Consider the following 19,244-nt stretch of genomic DNA (forward strand, 5'->3'; position numbering starts at 1 on the left):
AGAAGGGTAAGGAGAATATTGTGGCAGATGCTCTTTCTCGCACATTTGATAATCAAGCTTCCCTTTCCGCTATTTCTATGCCCATTCCCAATTGGTTAGCGTCTGTTCAGCAGGGCTATGACAGTGACTCTTCTTTATCTCAAATCATTCACCAGCTAGCCAATAATCCTTCTGCTATACCACATTACTCTTGGGATGGTGCTTCTCTTCGATACAAGGGTCGGCTAGTGCTTCCTTAGAACCCAGCTCTACATCAGGCTATTTTTTATGAACTCCATGCTTCTCCTTCAGCAGGGCACTCAGGCTTCCTCAAAACTTATGAGCGAGCAAGGAGAAACTTCTTTTGGAAAGGGATGAAACAGACGATTCAACAGATGGTGGCTGAATGTGATACTTGCCAACGCCACAAGGGTGAAACGACCCTCCTTCCTGGCTTGCTCGAACCATTGCCCATCCCTACACGGATTTGGACTGATATTTCTATGGATTTCATTGAAGGGCTTCCTAAATCCGGTGGCAAGACAGTGATCTTGGTTGTGGTTGATCGTCTCTCGAAATATAGTCATTTTTGTGCCCTCAGCCACCCCTATACTGCCTCCTCTGTTGCACAAATCTTCATGGACCAGATATTTCGTCTTCATGGACTCCCTTCTTCCATTGTCTCTGATCGTGATGCAACTTTTACCAGTCATTTTTGGACTGAACTGTTTCAGAAAACTGGCACCAAACTGAAGATGAGTTCGGGCTATCACCCACAAACTGATGGTCAAACTGAAATTGTCAATAAATGCTTGGAAACTTATCTTCGTTGCTTCACTTCCGAACAGCAACATCAGTGGGCCAAGTGGCTCCCTTTAGCTGAATGGTGGTACAATACCTCTTACCACACTGCCTCTAAAATGACTCCATATGAAGCAGTCTATGGTCAGGCACCTCCAGTGCTCCTTCCCTACACTCCCAACAGCTCACCAGTCCAGGCAGTTGACATAGTTCTCCGCAGCAGGGATCAGATTCTTCGTACCTTACAGGATAATCTTCACATGGCCCGTAATCGGATGAAATAGCAAGCAGATCAACACCGTTCTGAGCGCTCATTTCAAGTTGGGGATATGGTTTTTCTTCGTCTACAGCCATACAAACAATCCTCCCTAAAGCTGAAAGGGCGTCATAAGCTGGCCCCAAAATTTTATGGGCCTTATAAGGTTCTGCAGAAGATTGGTTCAGTTGCTTATAAACTGGAACTTCCTCCTTCTTCCCGCATTCATCCAGTCTTTCATGTTTCTTGTCTAAAGAAAGTTCTGGGTACCACTGTCAGAGCACAAACTACTCTCCCTGAAATGGATACGGAAGGATCCATTATCTTGGAGCCGGTGGCAATCATTGACCAGCGCACTCGCCAGCTTCGCTCTCGCTCCATCTCTGAGGTCTTGATTCAGTGGCATGGCATGCACCCAGAGGATGCTACCTGGGAACCCCTTCTTCAGATTCAACAACAATTTCCACACCTTAAGCTTTGAGGACAAAGCTTTTTTCTAAGGGAGAGGGGATGTTAGGAACCTGTGTGTTCCTTTTGTTTATTTTGTTAGAGTAGTGTTGTTGGACGCATATGCTTTGTAAGTCATCCTGTGAGTATATTTTATTATCCCACATGCATAGGTAGTATTACTTTTCTAGATCGTACTCAGTATATAAGAATAGGTTGAGGCCCTTGATGGGCACGGACGAATTTATTGTATTGAGCTTGCTCAAAGGAGGTTACCCCCTCAAAGTGGCCTGCGATCAGTAGATTCATTCTGAGTTCTGCTATCACTTTGTATTCTGTTATTTCGAGCATTCTCACGATATTGCTATAAGGAGGTTCTTCACAGACTTCTCTTAATCAAATATTGGCAACTATTAGCTCTTCCACTCCATCCTGTACAGCAACATCAATTTTTGATACCATTTGCACATCTCTTAGTCTTCCTTTACATAGTCCTATTCCAGTCTTATCAGCCAGCCCTGCCTCATCAACTATAGTCTCAGTTCACAAGGGTCAAGATGGAGTCTTCGCTGGAAAAGCAAAAAGATACATGTTTTCCAACAAGACACTGGATGAGGAAATTGATTTGGATAAGGACATTATCCTTCCTAAAATAGATCTTGATACATCATTAGTTGATGAAATGAGAATGCTCAGTCAGCTATTAGAGCAGAAGGCTAGGCAGAAACAGCTACGGCATGAAAGAGATCTGGAATATAGCATCATTGAGAGTGCTAAAAATATTATAACAGAGGCTATAGGTGTTGAAGTAGATTCTACTCAACACATTTTGATTCAGTTGGAAGAGGCTGTAAACAAATTCAATGAGGATACCTCCGGCCAAGAAAAGTTGATTGAAAAGGCAGAGAAGAAATTTGACAATAAGGTGCTTGAGCACATTGCTCAGCATATTGCATTAAATCAGGTAGAATTGTCTACAATTTTGAATAATTTTGAGAATTCTTTTAATAATGTAACTTCACTTTTTGGAAAACTCTGTGATGTTACTAAGTATACCAAGGATACAAAAGAAAAGTTGAATAAAATTGATGAGGATATGAAGGTCAGTGCCCAAGTGCTGCAATCTGACCTCAGTACAAGTTCATCCCATCATCATAAAATAAGATTTTTGTCGGAGAAACAGGCAGAATTGCTGAGAGAGGAAGCAAGAATCAGGTCTACTCTCATAGATATCCAGAATATGATTCTTCCTGTCATGACTTCAATGCAAAAGCATATTGCTCATTCCAGAACATTGATTCATGACAACAATTTCTCAGTTGCAGATCATATGATTGAACTTTCTGCAGAAATTCAAATTGCACTCTCCTCCAGCAAAATTTTGCAAGAAAATTGGGATAAGACTTTGGCTCTTATTCTCAAGGTACATTCAGAATTTCTCTCTCATTTTGAAATCTCAGTGTAAATACATGTTATTTGGCATTATTGTCAAAAAGGGGGAGACAGAACTTCAGAACTTCAGAGCTATCCGTGCAAAGATATATGTATTGATCTGTAAATACTGTGCATATTGTATGGGGGAGACATACATCTAATAAGATCTACAATTTTGGAAACTTTTTGAAATGTATGTCAATTTCTGTACATAAACTTTGATACATAATTGTTTTTGTCACTAATGCCAAAGGGGGAGATTGTTGGCATAAAGTTATTTGCCATTAGTGACAACACTTTTCTCACAGTATTAACCGAGTAAAGAAGAACTCAGTGTTAACCGAGTTCGATCGGTTAACATAGAACTTAGTATTAACCGAGTTCAATCGGTTAACTAAGAACTCAGCATTAACCGAGTTCGGTCGGTTAATTAAGAACTCAATATTAACCGAGTAAAGACGGATGCAGTGTTAACCGAGTTCGGTCGGTTAACATAGGACTCAGTGTTAACCGAGCTCAGTCGGTAAACAAAGAAGTTTGTTCTACCGAGTTTGTTTTGCTATTTGGCCGACTCAGTTAAATTTTGTCTACTTTTATTCAGCCGACCATTGCATGTAATTTTAACTTGGATGGTATATATATGTAATGTATTGTATCATTCTAAATGTAATGTGAAGAATGTGTGCGAAAGCATGTAAGCTGAATTTTGAAGGTTTTCAGCAAGGTCAGCATTGGAGCAGAAATGTTTTATCTGTCATATCAAGGACAATCAGAGCATAGCGGATCTTATCAGCAATCAGTTGTATTCAGATCCACTGTTTCATTCTAACAGGTGAATCAGTTTTTATAAATCCTTTAACAGGGTAGACTTAACAGTCTTTGTACTAAATCTCCTAACAGAGTGCATACTTATGAAGTATGTTTCAAATCCTTTAACAAGGTGGATATAACAATCCTTTATGCTCCTAACAGGGCAGATCACCAGAAGTGATCATTGTATGCCTTAATCGGCTAACTTCCTACTGCAGTAAAGAAGATTTGTGGGTTTCATCCCCACCCCAGTTTTACTTTCTATTTTGGAAGGTTTCTGGGTCACCAAAATCTCTGTGCTTATGTGTTATGAATGTCTACATACTGCAGATTAGGTGATTAAATATTTTACTGGTTAATATGAATTGATTTAAGATTTTATGTTTACTGATTCACCCCTCCCCTCTCAGTAAACTGTTATATCTTGAATATTTCCAACACTCAGAACCCAAAATCTAGCATGTTATTTTGCGGGGGTTTGAGAAGAATGCATCTTGGGCTATTGTGGTGTTGGAAGTAGACCCACAAAAACTCAATTTTCTTTTAACCCATCTTTTTTCCTTCACCGGATTTTTAATTGCAGCGGTAAAAAAATATTTTGGAAACATGCAATGGGGTAGCGAAATGCAAGAACATACCTCGAAATGCAAGACCTCTAAGAAATGGAAGACCTCTGCAATCAATCTCCTGAAATGGACCTCTAAAATCGATCTCCTAAAATGGCGTCGCGAAATGCAGGAGCGAGAGTTTTTCTACGGACCCAACGAAACATACAATTCGCAATATGTTGGGAAAAGTAAATTGGCGGACCCGACGGATTATAGATTTTGTCACAGTGAGATTGGGAATGGGATTGGCCCATTCCAGTTACAAGTTTTTTTAAGAATGGATAAAAGCCCATTTTAGACTAAAATAAGAATTCAAAATCCTATTCTCTAATCCCATTCCGTATAGCAAACAAAAAATTAGAAACTTATTCTAATTTTATAATCCTATTCACATCCTATTCCACTAACCAAAACGGGCCCTAAGAAAAATAGTGATATAGGAAAGGCTGTACCATAAACTTAGCCTGATGAAGATTTAAATTATGTTGTTCTTGTATATTCCAAACTAAATTTTAAAATTAGTTTTGTCCACCAAGTGATTGAAAGCGAAAAGGCGATCCTTGTGAGCAACTTTTACCGTTGCCAAAAATCAAGCGGCAAATTGTTTTCGAACGCTGACGCGCAACGCGGTGCATCGATAGCCGCTGGATTCCACCATCTCATCTTCACCGTTGAGCTCATAGGTTTAGTTTCTCACTTTCCTTTCCTCCGAAGATTTTTGCTTCAACTCCTGTAAATCAGAGACCATAACGGAGGCGTATCTTCTTCTGTCGGAGGGATCGTTGTTGGAGATCCTTTGGGAGTAATTTGTTGGTCTCAGAATGCAATACACTCCAGAAACCGTTCAATCCCTGTCGCAGTGTTTTTTGCAAACCCTAGTGCCCGATCCGGAGCCGAGGAGACAGGCAGAGGAGTATCTGAAACAGGCAGCCAATCAGCCAGGTTATGGGATTGCCATTCTGCGCCTGCTCTCGGAGCAGGCAGTGGAGGAGCAAGTTAGACAGGCGGCCGCGGTTAATTTTAAGAACTATGTAAGACACAGATGGGCGTTGCAGGATGCGGATTCATCCGACCACGCCGTAATACAGGATTCGGACAAGGAGCAAATCAAAGGGGTCATTGTGGCGTCCATGCTGAGCGCGCCTCCGCGTGTGCAGAGTCAGCTTAGCGAAGCCCTGGCCATCATAAGCAAGCATGATTTTCCCAAGGCGTGGCAAACCCTGCTTCCGGAGCTCGTGTCGAATCTCCAGGGTTCTGTTGACTATACGGTAATCAACGGTGTTCTTCAAACTGCGAACTCGATTTTTAAGAAGTTTAGGTATCAGTATAAGAGCAATGATCTTTACATTGATCTCAAGTATTGCCTCGATGGCTTCGCGGCTCCGTTGCTCGATATTTTTCTTCGAACGGGGCAGCTTATTGTGGGGAATATGCAGAATGGAGCGGTTTTGGGGCAGCTTTTTGAGTGCCAGAGGCTGTGCTGTAGGGTCTTCTTTTCGTTAAACTTTCAGGAGCTTCCTGAATTTTTCGAGAACCATATGAAGGAATGGATGACGGAGTTTCGCACTTACTTGACCACTCCGTACCCTGCTGTGGAGGAGAGCCTTGTGGACCATCTCAGAGCTGCCATCTGTGAGAACATTAATCTCTACATGGAAAAGAATGAAGAGGAGTTCCAGGATTATTTGAAGGACTTTGCCTCCGCCGTCTGGGGTTTACTCATGAACATTTCTACTACGCCCAGTCATGACCGGTTGGCCGTTACTGCTATCAAGTTTTTGACAACGGTAAGCAAGAGCGTTCATCATGTATTGTTTAGTGGCATCGATGTTTTGCAACAGATTTGCGAGAGCATTGTGGTGCCCAATGTTATGATCAGGGATGAGGACGAGGAGCTGTTTGAGATGAATCACGTGGAATATATTAGAAGAGATATTGAGGGTAGTGATCTTGACACGAGAAGGCGAATCGCCTGCGAATTAGTGAAAGGACTGGCAACTCATTATAGGGAACATGTGATGGGTATGATCTCAATGCACATACAGAACATGCAGGCAAAGTATGCCGCGAATCCCGCTGGGAACTGGAAGGACAAGAACTGTGCTATATACTTGGTGGTTTCTCTGTCAACTAAACAGGCTGCCGGAGCATCGGTAAGTACTGATTTGGTCAATTTTGAGCAATTCGTCATGTCTATGATAATGCCCGAGTTGCAGAGCGAGGATGTGAACTCACAAGCATTGTTGAAGGCTGATGCTTTGAAGTTTATCACAACATTCCGCTACCAAATTCCCAAGGCCACTACTCTGAGTCTAATTCCTAATTTAATGAGATTCCTTTTATCCGAATCCAATGTTGTCCATTCCTATGCTGCTAACTGCATTGAGAAAATGTTGATCATTAAGGAAGGCAATCAGTTACGTTATACTTCAGCAGACATCAATCAGTTTGTGCAGCCTCTTATGACCAATCTGTTTAATGCACTTAAATTGCCAGAGTCCCAAGAGAATGCATATGTAATGAAGTGTATAATGAGGGTTTTGGGAATTGCAGACCTTGCTGGAGATTTGGCAATTGCCTGCCTTACAGGTTTAACGACCATTCTTAACGAAGTTTGTAAGAATCCTAAAAATCCTGTGTTCAATCACTACTTGTTTGAGTCAGTTGCTGGGTTGGTAAGACGATCCTGTGAGAAAGAGCCAAGTTTGATTACAAGTTTTGAAGCGAACCTGTTTCCAGTTTTACAAACTATTATGGTTAATGATGTCACTGAGTTCATACCATACGCTCTTCAACTACTGGCCCAGCTTATTGAAATAAATCGGCCTCCTCTTCCTCCAACATACATGCCGATTTTCCAGCTGCTTCTTTCCCCTGAAACCTGGCAAAAAAAAGCCAATGTTCCTGCTCTTGTAAGGCTATTGCAGGCCTATTTAGAGAAGTCTCCACAAGAAGTGAGTCAGGAAGGGCGACTGAGCCAAGTGCTTGGTATATTTAGTAAGCTAATTTCAGCAAAGAGCACAGAAAGCTCAGGGTTTTACATACTAAACACCACAATCCAATTTTTAAGCTTTGAAGCAATATCTCCTTATTTGGGAAATATCTGGAATGTGCTCTTTCTTCGTCTTCAAGATGCACATACTGTTAAATTTGATAAATCAGTTATAGTTTTCATGTCTCTTTTTTTGGTTAAGCATGGTCATATAGCTCTCACAGAGTCTATCAATGCAGTTCAGCCAGGTATTTTTCCGGTAATTGTGGAGCGATTTTGGGTGCCTACACTAAAATTGATTGTTGGAGTTTATGAGACAAAGTTGTGCTTAGTTGCAGCGACAAGGCTTTTATGTGAATCTCCAGTATTCTTGGATGATTCACACATTCGGCTCTGGGGGAAAATGCTTGATAGCATTATGAGTTTGCTTGTGAGACCAGAAGGAGAGAGAGTGGAGGACGAGGTGGAAGTTCCAGACCTAGAAGAGACTGCAGGATACACTCCAGCATTTGCTCAACTTTACAATGCTGGAAAAAAAGAGGAGGATCCAGTTAGGGATGTTAAAGATCCAAAAGGATTTCTTATATCTTCATTGGCAAGAATTTCTGCACATGCCCCAGGAAGGTATCCTGGCATCATTCAGCAGTCTCTGGAACCTGCCAATCAAACTGCACTTGCTGAGTCCTGCAGTACTAATGGGTTTTCTATTGTCTAGGTTAGCTGCCTCTCTCTCCCTCCTGGTTTTCTTTCCATATGTTGAACATTGTTATTGTTTTTGCATACCAAAAACAAGATAAGCATTTTCTTTATGCATCTGATCGGTAAGGGATAGAATTGTTGGTGTAAATGTTCTGCAAATGCTTGTTATTGATAAAAAATTATAGACAGGAGTGACAAGATTGACTTTTGATTTTGGCCTAAGTTTTTGGAAGGACTTATAAATCTTCGCTCCATTGACTAATCCTGGCTATGATTCTTTGGAGTTCTGGGATCACAAAAAAACACAGAAGGTGTGAATCTTTTTTGTTGGTTGTGCTATCTTGTATCATACTTTGTCATGCCCCCCGTTTTGTAACCCTAACTATGCTATCCCATTTTCCAGAATATTATTGGATAAGAAATAATCATAACAGTATTAAAATATAAAAATAAATAAATAAACAAGTTAATTACCGAAATCAATAAATAAACATATTATCAAATGAAATAAGTGAAGTACTGGGTAATACTTATTTACCATCCAACACAAGACAAGCATGGAATACCAGCCACATAGGCAATGATCTGGCAGAATCCAAAAGTAACTAAAATGAAAGACAGCGATTACAGCATTGAGTCGACTCCTTAGATATTGTCGTTAATAATATGGTGTGGAGGATATCTGCGAGAATTGGATGTTAATATTTATGGGATTGAGGGAGCCAAACATAATTTGAAGACCATTGATATTGCATAGCCAAGCAATCACAATGTCACTATCAATCAACCTTATTAAGTTGTTATTAAACAGAGCGTAATGAGATATTAGTGAATTAGAGTCTAAGCGTTCACATAATATATGATTGGATTGGATTTCGATGGATTAAGGTAACAGTGTGATTAGTTATTGAGAGACACGAGGTTTGTCTCTCCCAACACATTCTATCACTAGATATAAGAAAACAAGCCTTCACTCTCTCAAAGGAGGGGGAGGAGAAAAGAAGAAATAAATCCAAATTTTCTTCAAAGGAAATAACATCAGAACTAGGGGAAACAGATTGTAGTCTGTAGCAGCAAAACCATTGCTTAAATGTATACCGGCATCAGGTATGCCACAGTATTTGTGATTTCTTAATAATAAGCAGATACCATACATAAGTAAATATAAACATAAGAAATATGAACAATTACTCAGAGATATGTATAAAAGAAAACACACTAAGACTTATTACTATTTAGTGATGGAGCGGAGAAGTCCTAAAATGTCTCCAAGGAGGGGCTTGTCTAAATTCAATCAATTCCAAGATAGGGTAGGGGTCAGCATGCCGGAGCGTTGAGGACAAAGTCCCAAGATAAAATATTGGCTTTATCTTTGAGGGAGCCTATTCTAATTGGTCTTTAGGCACACCTTGGTTACATTTTAAAACCTTCCTTCTCAACCTAAAGTAGTTAAGGCTGGAATGGATGTTAATAATTGCATATAGATAAACTAAAATGGTAAGATGAATGAATGAATAATTTCCTTACTTTGATTATCTAGATTGAATCATTATAATTTTGTCAATTTAAGGTCTTAAGCTCATTAAGTACTTTTTGGTAACTTCCAGTCCTAAACTAATGAGGGACATCACATACTTGCAAATGGAACCTTCTTCAAATATCTCAACAGAATTGCAGCAATATGTAGTATAATCTCCATACTTAGGCTTTGCTCTCCACTATTTCCACTGTGCCACTCTGTTAAACATTGACAAGTTCACAATTTTTTCCCCTCTATATTCTCTGACTGATGTTCATCATCATGTGGAAGTTTGCTCTGTTGTATTTATTTTAAATTTTAAAGATAACTCACTAGCACCCTCATCAAATTCACCTTCTGTGATATAAAAATGCAAATTTTGCTTTGGCCAGAGCTATGAGAGGAAATTTGGAGCTGATAGCTTCCACTCTGAAATCTCCAACATACATTTTCCAGATTTATGCAGTTATCCTGTAGCATACACAGGACTGTAAATGTTTATGGATCTCTTATAGAGATCAGTAGTATAATATTTTCAATCAACAATAATTCTGATCTGTTATAGTACTGATCTGATATAGTAACTGAATATATATTTCAGACAGTAATAGATATGCTAACTTCAATTTTGTTCAGAACAATAAGAATGAAACTGCAGATTAACATAAACTGTTCGCTGCCGATGAAGGTATATTACTGTTGTTATTGAAATTCCATCTCAGCTGGCAATCCAATATAAGTATGTCGGAACGAGTTCATGTTTCCATTGGGACATGACTCTACGTGGCCAATGGCCATGTCCCTACGTGGACCATGATACTTGATTACCTTCCATTTAACATGCCTTCAATTAGTAAATAGATTCAAGGCTGATAATTATGGAGTTTTGATATATATATATATATATATATATATATTTCTGAGATATACAAATAATATTAAGTATATGAATAATTTCTGAAATACATAATCAGTAACTATGTAAATATCTATCTATCTATCTATTATAGTTACACTGCCCTGGGAGATGGGGGAACAATGGGACGGGTGGACAAGTTTCCGAGATGGGGGGAAAAAGGGGCCTTGATTTGGGGATAGTGGGGGGTTGGCTGCGGCGGATGTGGGGGGCAGGGGGGGGGGGGGGAGGAGGCAGGTGGCGAAGGGAGCAGGGGTGTATATATTATACATATGGTACTTAAAATGCTAGTTATAAAAAGATGTACTACAATTATACAATATAAAATACAAAGATGTAAAAAACTTAAACATTGCATTGAAGTTTTCAACCAAAACATCATGATTCATGATCAAATGACAAACAAACATTGAACATTGAACATCAACAAATAATAAATATTAGTCTATATATCAGTCTTCAGATCAATAGTATGAGTATCTAGATTCTACTATCTAATAGTGATCAATTATCATATGAGTCATGACATAAAGATGATTACAATAAGTATCACGTGCCATAAATAATGATATCAAAATAAGTATATAATGCAAACAAAAACTACAAGTCTCCAAGAGTCTAAATCAAAATGCCAAATAAATGATCAATGATCATCCCCTGGAGGTTGGAAGTTGAAATTCATCGCCACTGGAACTATCAATCTCTCCAAGATCAAGATTCAAAAAGGAAACACCAACTAGCCTTGTGGCTGGATCTAAAGCAGCATCCTCCTCATCAATTTGCGATGGCTCCTCAAGCTCTACATCCCATCGTGATGCTGGGCTCTCCTTGTACACACTTGTCTTGCGGTCATCAATATGCAACACATGGTGTACAACCACTAGCTTCTCTACTCTCTGAGAGGTAAGTCTATTCCTCTTAAGAGGGTGGATGAAGCTATATGTAGACCAATTCCTCTCAGAAGCTGAGGAACTAGGAACCTGAGATGAAAAATAATTGGCCATTGTGAGACTTGAGAATTAGAAGTTGAACAATGATCATTGAACAATGAACAATGAAAAGTTAAAAGCTGAGGAACTAAGTACCTGGGACAGCAAACAAATATCTAGTGTGGTGGTTGTAGATTTCACCCCATATGCTGACCACCACAAAATGGGATCCTCTTGGGCATTAGTCTTGATATCCGCCTTTGTCTCTTGATTGTAACCCCTAAGAGTAGCAAATTTGGTCCACTTAGTGCGAACCTTAGTTGCTGTCTCAAGATCATACATCCTATCTATGCACTTGAAGAACCATTCCTTTACCTGAAAATATTAAAAAGGTACAAATTATTAGCAAATAGAAGAATCAAGATGATGTAAATGATTTTAATTTGTAAAATGATAAGAATCTAAGTCTTAAAACAAAGTCATAAAGTGTTATATAAACTAGATCACCTCATCATTGTGAAGTGGTGTAACTCTACCAAGCTTGGTCATGTACCAACTCGGATTCAGTGCATATGCAGCCATGTGTAAGGGTGTGTTAAGATTGTCCCATCTATGCTAAATAATAGGCCGGATGTGATCATTATAGAAGGCTAATGTGGGGTCCTTCTCTGGTACAACTGCCCGCATCTGCCCAAGCATATAATCAATGCACTCTTACACCTCTCCAAGTGTAGGCGCATCCCCATCTCCATACTTGATCACCTCGAAGACTAGCCTAATAATAGAGACATTGTATTTTGCATCGCTCCAAAATACATCACCCTTAACTATATCCTTCACCCTCATCCCTTGCTTTGACCTGGAACTATCCCACCTATTCCATTCATTTGTCATAACCATTAGTTGCAGTGGCTCCTGCAACTCATGCATTCTCTCCAAGAGAATATAATAGGATGCATATTGTGTCTCAACTAGCTTTTGGAACTCCTTCCTGGTGAAGCTCCTAAATAGTGCATGTGAGGTGTGGTGGTTGCAGATATACATCTGCACTTCTCTACGATCACTCACCACTCCCTTTATCCAGCTAATCTTTCCCATGTCCTTTAGAGCATTGTTCATACTCATAGCATGCACACAACAAGGAGTCCACCAAATATGTCGATATGTGGCCTCAATAAGCCTCCCTACAACTTTGCACACATGAGCTACATCTGTCACTACTTGGACCACATTTTGTGGCCCAATCTCCTCAATGGCTTCCTGAAGAATCTGGAACTGAAAATCAACATCTTTTCGATGCCTTGAACAATCAACCGCCCTAAGAAAGAATGAGCCCTCTATACATGTGACTATGACATTGATGAGTGGATGGTGTCTAATGTCCATCCACCCATCCATGATAATGCTGCACCTTGATTACTCCCAAACAACACTCATGGTCTCCATGGACTCACTAATCTTGGCATACGCATCATCAAAGATTTTAGTCCTTAATTTGTGCTCACTTGGTGGCACATATGATGGTAACCCTGCCTTCGCTACATTGTGAAATGCCTCCTTAAAATAAGGAGACCGAGCAATATGAAGTGGAATGCCATTGGCAAATGACATTCTCCCAATGCATGCATATAACTTCTCTCTTGTCTACGCTGCAACCAATTCTGCTCTAGGGTTGTTGTCACTAGATTGTGCCCTATGTTTCTCCGTGTTCGTCTAGGTTGCTGCTACACCTATAGAGCTATAAGTAGAGGAAGGTGCAAAGGTTGTCCCTAGCAATGTAGTAGATGAAGCTCTATGTTGTGGTCTAGAAGAAGACATGCGTCGGTGTTGTTGCCCTTGTATTTGTTGCTCATGCACCTTTTGTACAGTCTGAATCTCCTGCCTACCAGCCAAGGTAGTAGGCATTGGAAGTCCCAAGCCCTTTGGAACTCCCCAAAGCTTGTTAATTCAATTCTAAAATTCAAGTTTTTGGATTCAGTAAAAAAACTTACATGGTAAGACACCTTTACCTATCCAAAAGAGGAAGTGTACATTCACTCGAGTGATGCTACCATACCATACATCACCACAAATATTGCATCTCCGCTTTCTTGTGCCACCTGTTCCTGATCTGCTTGTTATTCTAGTGGCAAATCGTTTTAAAGGAGATTTTTGATCAAACTTACCCCTAGCCCACTTTGCCAAAGATGGGGAGGAGCAATCAATAGATGGAGTACCAGATAGTATAAAATCAATACCCATGGAAGGGGAACTAGTTTGGCCCCCTACTGTTTTGGTCTAGCCTCAGTGTCACTCTCATGCTCACCCCTCTCAATGGTGTCATCATCATCCTTAGCCCCAACCTTAGGCTTAGGTTCATAGTCTGATTCACTACCACTATCTGAATGAAATTCCATCTCATCATCACTATGAGTATCAATGCAAGAGCTCATTTTGACACTGCATTTCACAAAAAGATTAAAAAAAAATAAAGTCAACAATTTGAATTTACAAACTTTCAGCCTATGCCCTTCTTTAGATTTTCTAAAATTTAAAACTAAATAACAAGAATTTGCAAAATGAAACATCAAAAATCTTAATCTATTATTTAATATTTATAAACGATTCAATGAATGAATCATATTCATAATTATAACAAAATGAAACAACACACATTTAGAACTAAAAACATTGAGCAATAATTTATAAACATGCATTTGAAAAATCAGAAAAACAAGTTAAAACCCCTATCTTTTGCTTGAAAAACTCCTTCAACAAAATGGTAAACCTTCATTTTTTTCTTCGTGCTCCTAGGCTCTCCTTTTTCACTTGCAAACACTTTCTTCACTCTTGCACAAACCCTTATCTCAGCTTTGCACTCTTCTTCTTGCTGTTGCAAATAATGAGAAATGCAAATGTGAATAAAAATGAAGAATAGAAGGCTTTTGAATGAATGGGCCCCCCAACCCAATAGCATAAAAATTAAAACAGAAAAACATTATAAAAATGCCTTAAACTTTTTAATTTTTAATGTGCCTCTTTTGCTTGTCGTGGGAGACGTCCTGGCGTGCCACCACAATGAAGGGGACTCCTTCGCTTCCCCTTGCACCTCCACACTTGGAGACGTCTCGCCTTCTCCAGCAGCGGTAGCGCTCTAAGTGGCGACACTCGAAATGCCGAGACGCCATCCCCCCATCCTGGGGACATCTCGATTTCCGAGACAACCCAGTTTGGGGGGGGGGGATGCAACCCTATGTTATATATATATATATATATATATATATATATATATATATATATATATATATATATATATATATATATATATATATATTCATTCTAAGTTACCGGTATGGGTACGGGCACAAATATAGGTACGGTACATGGGTACAATTTTTTTTTTTGGGAAGTGGGTTTCGGTACGTCTAGATATGTCTGTACAAATAACATATAAAAATCATATATATATATATGCATTGTACAACTTGAAAAGTAGAAACAGAACTAAAAACATATAAAAATCATATATATATATATAATATCTGTGCATGTATACAGGCTTACAGCTTGAAAAGTAGGAACAAAATTGCCATAAATATTGCAGTAGCACATGTCTAATGATTTACTATAAGTCTAGTTTCATATCAATTTGTCAAAACTTGAATGTTATGATAGATATATCATATATCAAATTCATTGTGCATTGGTTAAATTGTCAAAATATTACAATTAGACTGATTAGTAATCAGCATCATTTGGGTCATCAAGAAAATCAAGATCAGTGAAACCACATGCAGCCTCAGTATCACTTCCATAACTAGAAGCACGTCAGCTACTTGCCTCCACAGAGGATAAAGATGGTGCGGCAACTGAAAAATTCAAATCTGTTTTCTCAGGATCTACATCCCACAACATTGTGCCCCCTTCCTTGTATTGATTTTGTTTATAAGTAAGAAGGCACAAGTTGGAATGCACATAAACCAATTCTTCTGCTTTGCTGCCAATCAATTGCATTTCACTAAGTGAATAAAGGTGTATGTAATCCAATTTTTCTCAGCAGAAGAAGCACTAGCAACCAATTGAAAATTTGTCACAATGTTAGAGAGTTGCAACTATAAAAATAACTTTATTTCTGACATTAACGGACTAACAATGTTAGAGAGTTGGAATGTGATAGAAGTTTGATTGCAAGAGTTTGAAGGTGTGGTGATGTATAGCCATTAAGGTACCACCAAGCATGAGCATCCTTTGTGTACTTGTCATGGATAGCAGCAACACTTTGATCGCTAGAGGATACAAAATCAACCAACTCATCTGTAACTAAATCCTTCATTGCATGATCACAAAAGAGTTTAGTGAGTGCTGTCCTACATCCATCACTTACTTCTCCATCTTTGTATGGTGTACAGTTGTTGGTTGAGAAAGAATTTCATCACTATAAAATTTTGGAGTCAATGCAAATGCAAGAAAACGTAATGGGGTGGTCATTTTGTTCCACCGTTCAACACAAATTGACTTAACTTCTTTGAAGAAAGTTTCTTTAGGATCTTTTATCTTTTTTATTGATGACTTCTCTCAATAACTCAATCCTTGAGTCAATGCCATCATATACCATTCCCAAACATGGGTGATCCATGTCAGCAAAGTGGATCTTGCTCATGATGGGCTTGGTGAAACTTAGAAGATATTCCACTCTTTCCCACCACGTGTCTTCTAGGATCATTTCTTTACATTTGTTGCCCTTTTCGTCTTGGATTGCCTCCATTGAGTCCAACCTTGACCAATAACCATGCTAGCAAGTGGCTCTCGCACCAACACAAGTCGCCTCAAGACAATTGTGTTGGATGCAAATCGAGTCTAGCAACCTATTCAAGAATTAAAAATCAAAATTAAAATACGAAGAAATCATTATCAAATTTAAAAAGTAAATTCATATTAGTAGTGAAATGTAGAATTGAAAATTTGAAGTGTGTCAATTACCTGAAACAATTCCAATTGTGAAAATGATCTAAAAATGGCTTGTGACATTTTATGGTTTGTGATGAACATCTAAATCTCTTTAGCCTCAGCATAGATTTGTTTGATCCAATCTATTTTCTTACCCAACTTTTGTAGCATTAGAATGAGAGAGTGGACAACACAAGGTGTCCAATAGATGTGTTCAAAATGTATCTCAATCAACAAATATGCAGCTTGACAATTCTTTGCATTGTTTGTAATAACTTGGACAACATTTTCAGGACCCACATTTTGGATGCATTGTATAAGGATACCAACAATAAATTGTGCATCCTTCTTCTGTCCCTCACAATCCACGACCTTTAGAAACATTGCCCCTTTGGGGCACACTGCAATCACATTTATCAATAGCCGATTTTTGGTATCCTTCCACCCATTAGAAATAATTGGTACCCCTGTTTGTTCCCATGAATTTCTAATGGGAGCCAATGCATTGTCTATGTTTTTGACCTCACTTGCTAGTAAGGTGGTTCGTACCTTCTCATAACTTGGCCCTATCCATCCTTGTAGAGCCTCATTTGCTTTTCTCAACATATCTTGCCAATATGGTGAGCGTACAACATTGAATAACAAATTGTTTGCATGGACACATCTTTTAGCAACTTGATCTGCAATCTCCCCAACATCATTTTGAAATGCTCTCTCTCCAATGGCCCCTTGCTTCTCTTCTCAGTAGCAGGTTCTTCAATTTTGCCCTAGACTAGGTGGTTCTCTACTATGATATCAGGAAAGTCACTATGAGATGGAGAAGGCGGGGACCTTGAGCTACTTCCTTTTCGTTTCAACAAAGGATGGTTTATGTCACGTTTGACTCTTGCATTTGCTTCCTCTTGCTCTTGAATGAATCCTGCTATTTGTTGAGGTGGCAATCCTTTTGCATCCAGTACATTGCATGCTTTGATACCCGTTTGGGGAATGGCACATAAATGGGCTTTCACATGGCTATAGGAGCTAGTTTTCTCCACATGTCATAAATTGCATTTCCAAACAAATGTTCCACCTCCTTTTACTTGGCTTTTTATCATGACATATTTCCATAATGGTGAATTGGGATTGGTCTTGAATTTGGGTCGATTTGTAGAAGAAGTTGCCATTGCCCTGTCTACAAGAGCCAACAAGTTAAAAAAGTAATTACATAATTAAATATAAAAATAAACAAATTTTATTTCTATTTGAACTTTAAATAACAAAATAATAAATATATATCAACATTATAACATTATATTTAAAATTACAATTTATAAAAATATTATAATTTATTATATAAATAATAAATTAATAATAAAAAAAGGTACATTATTAACATTTTGATACTCTAGAGTCTAGACATTATATAATATAATATTTAAATATTGCCTAACATTAAAAAACTTAGAATTTAAAATTTAAATATTATATACAATTAAATGAAAACTTAAAAAACCTTTTATATCAATGATATATTAATATTATAAACTATTATAATATTTAAAAGTTTTAAACATAAAAAAAAAATAAATAGACATATTAAAAGATACAAGATTGAAAGAGAAATATTTTACATACCTTAAGTCGAATGAAGATTTTTCGTTGCAGGGATTCCCGCTCACGAGTTTTGGCACTGGTTGATTCCCACTCACGAGGTTTGGCACCAGTCGATTCCCTCCTCCCAGTTGCCGTTGTCGTCTAGCAAGCAGATCCCATCGTCTACTTGAAGGGAAATGAGAGCATCCCAAAAATTCATCTAAGATTAGTATGCACATCCTGTATACAATAGTTCTTTGTACAACTTGTAATCAGGAAAAACAAGTGCATACTACTATGCCATAAAAGCAGAAACAAACATAGTTGATTTCCCACAATTAAAACCTTAAAGGAAAGTGATTGCAATTTACCGATCTAAACAAAATTCAGTAGCATTATGATATACAGATTATTATTCTACAATCATAGAACTAGAAGAATGATACATAATAGAGAACACAGATATACGTGAGGAAAACCTTTCCAGGTAAAAACCCCACCCTCCAAACCATCAAGCTAATGTATTATTCAGTAACAAGTTACAATACATTTTTAGCCTTCACTTGGAGATTTACATCTTGCTCCGTTCTAGAGAAAATCCGGCAGCATAACCTTGTGCAAAATATCTTCTCATCTCTCTCTTTTATTCGCTACAACAATGCTTGTACTTATAGAGTTTTCACATAAGAGGAAACCGTTAAAAAAGCATCTACATTCAACGCATTTACAAATTATTTTAGAAACTTCTTTATGCACAACCCTTGCATAAAACCAAAGCATAAGAGAATAAATCACCAAAAAATAGAAGCTTTCTATTTTTCTACTTTAAGTCTTTTCTTGTGGAAGAATCCAACTTCATTTAGCAACTTTCCAAGAAAGCACAAATAAAAAAATAAAACATGGTAAGGCTGAGTCACCTTATCCCACACACCCATCGTCCTAGCTGTTGTTGTCAAAAGTAAAAAGCTGAGCACGGCGGATGTAAAATGTTTTCCCAGACTTAGTTTTGTTCAGCTGACTTGAAGACTTTCTCTGTCCACTCTAGGATTTTCACTAGGGTAAAAACGTGTTAAAAATAAACCAAAAATGAACATCGACACTAAAAATCTAAGACAAGCTGCCACATAGCCAATCAAAATCACAATGAAATCGCCCCATCATCGGAAAAGCGTTTGTATACAAAATGGAAATCCCAAATATGTATAAATCTATGTTCCTTGGGGATGCGCACTCAGCCCAAAAACAAGAGTTTCGGAAACGAGGATGTCTCGGGTATGGGGGGATAAGTATGGGACGTCCCCTAGTCGTCCCTAAAAAGGCAAATTACTAGGAACGTCCTCGAAACTTGGGGTC

The 19,244-nt window shown here is 38.4% G+C and overlaps 2 protein-coding genes across 3 annotated transcripts in view; one reads left to right on the plus strand and one right to left on the minus strand.

Moving 5' to 3' along the window:
• Positions 1–5,055: 5,055 nt before the first annotated feature.
• Positions 5,056–19,244, plus strand: part of LOC149562186 (cellular apoptosis susceptibility protein, putative / importin-alpha re-exporter) — a 34,998-nt gene continuing 20,809 nt past the window's right edge. For both annotated transcript variants that reach the window (XR_016363899.1, XM_089825730.1), the window contains exon 1: positions 5,056–8,042. Coding sequence is in view for 1 of the 2 variants with exons in the window: in XM_089825730.1 (XP_089681856.1) it covers positions 5,157–8,042 (2,886 nt within the window). In the remaining variant the exon portion in view is untranslated. The remainder of the gene's footprint in view (positions 8,043–19,244) is intronic.
• On the minus strand, positions 12,105–13,001 carry LOC149562187 (uncharacterized). Its single transcript, XM_089827941.1, has 2 exons — positions 12,859–13,001; positions 12,105–12,708 (listed from the first exon to the last, which is right to left on the minus strand). The coding sequence occupies exons 1-2, from the start codon at positions 12,999–13,001 to the stop codon at positions 12,105–12,107; spliced, it is 747 nt and encodes a 248-aa protein (XP_089684067.1).

This window comes from Cupressus sempervirens, chromosome 4 (assembly GCF_028749045.1).
Source record: "Cupressus sempervirens isolate cs-2001-9-10 chromosome 4, ASM2874904v1, whole genome shotgun sequence".
Classification (NCBI taxonomy): domain Eukaryota; kingdom Viridiplantae; phylum Streptophyta; class Pinopsida; order Cupressales; family Cupressaceae; genus Cupressus; species Cupressus sempervirens.

Coding starts and splice junctions, on each gene's coding strand:
- LOC149562187 (XM_089827941.1), bottom strand. CDS start 13,001: ATGTCATTTGCCAATGGCATTCCACTTCATATTGCTCGGTCTCCTTAT. Junction 12,709..12,858: donor ACTAAAATCTTTGATGATGC/GTATGCCAAGAT, acceptor ATTCTTTCTTAG/GGCGGTTGATTGTTCAAGGC.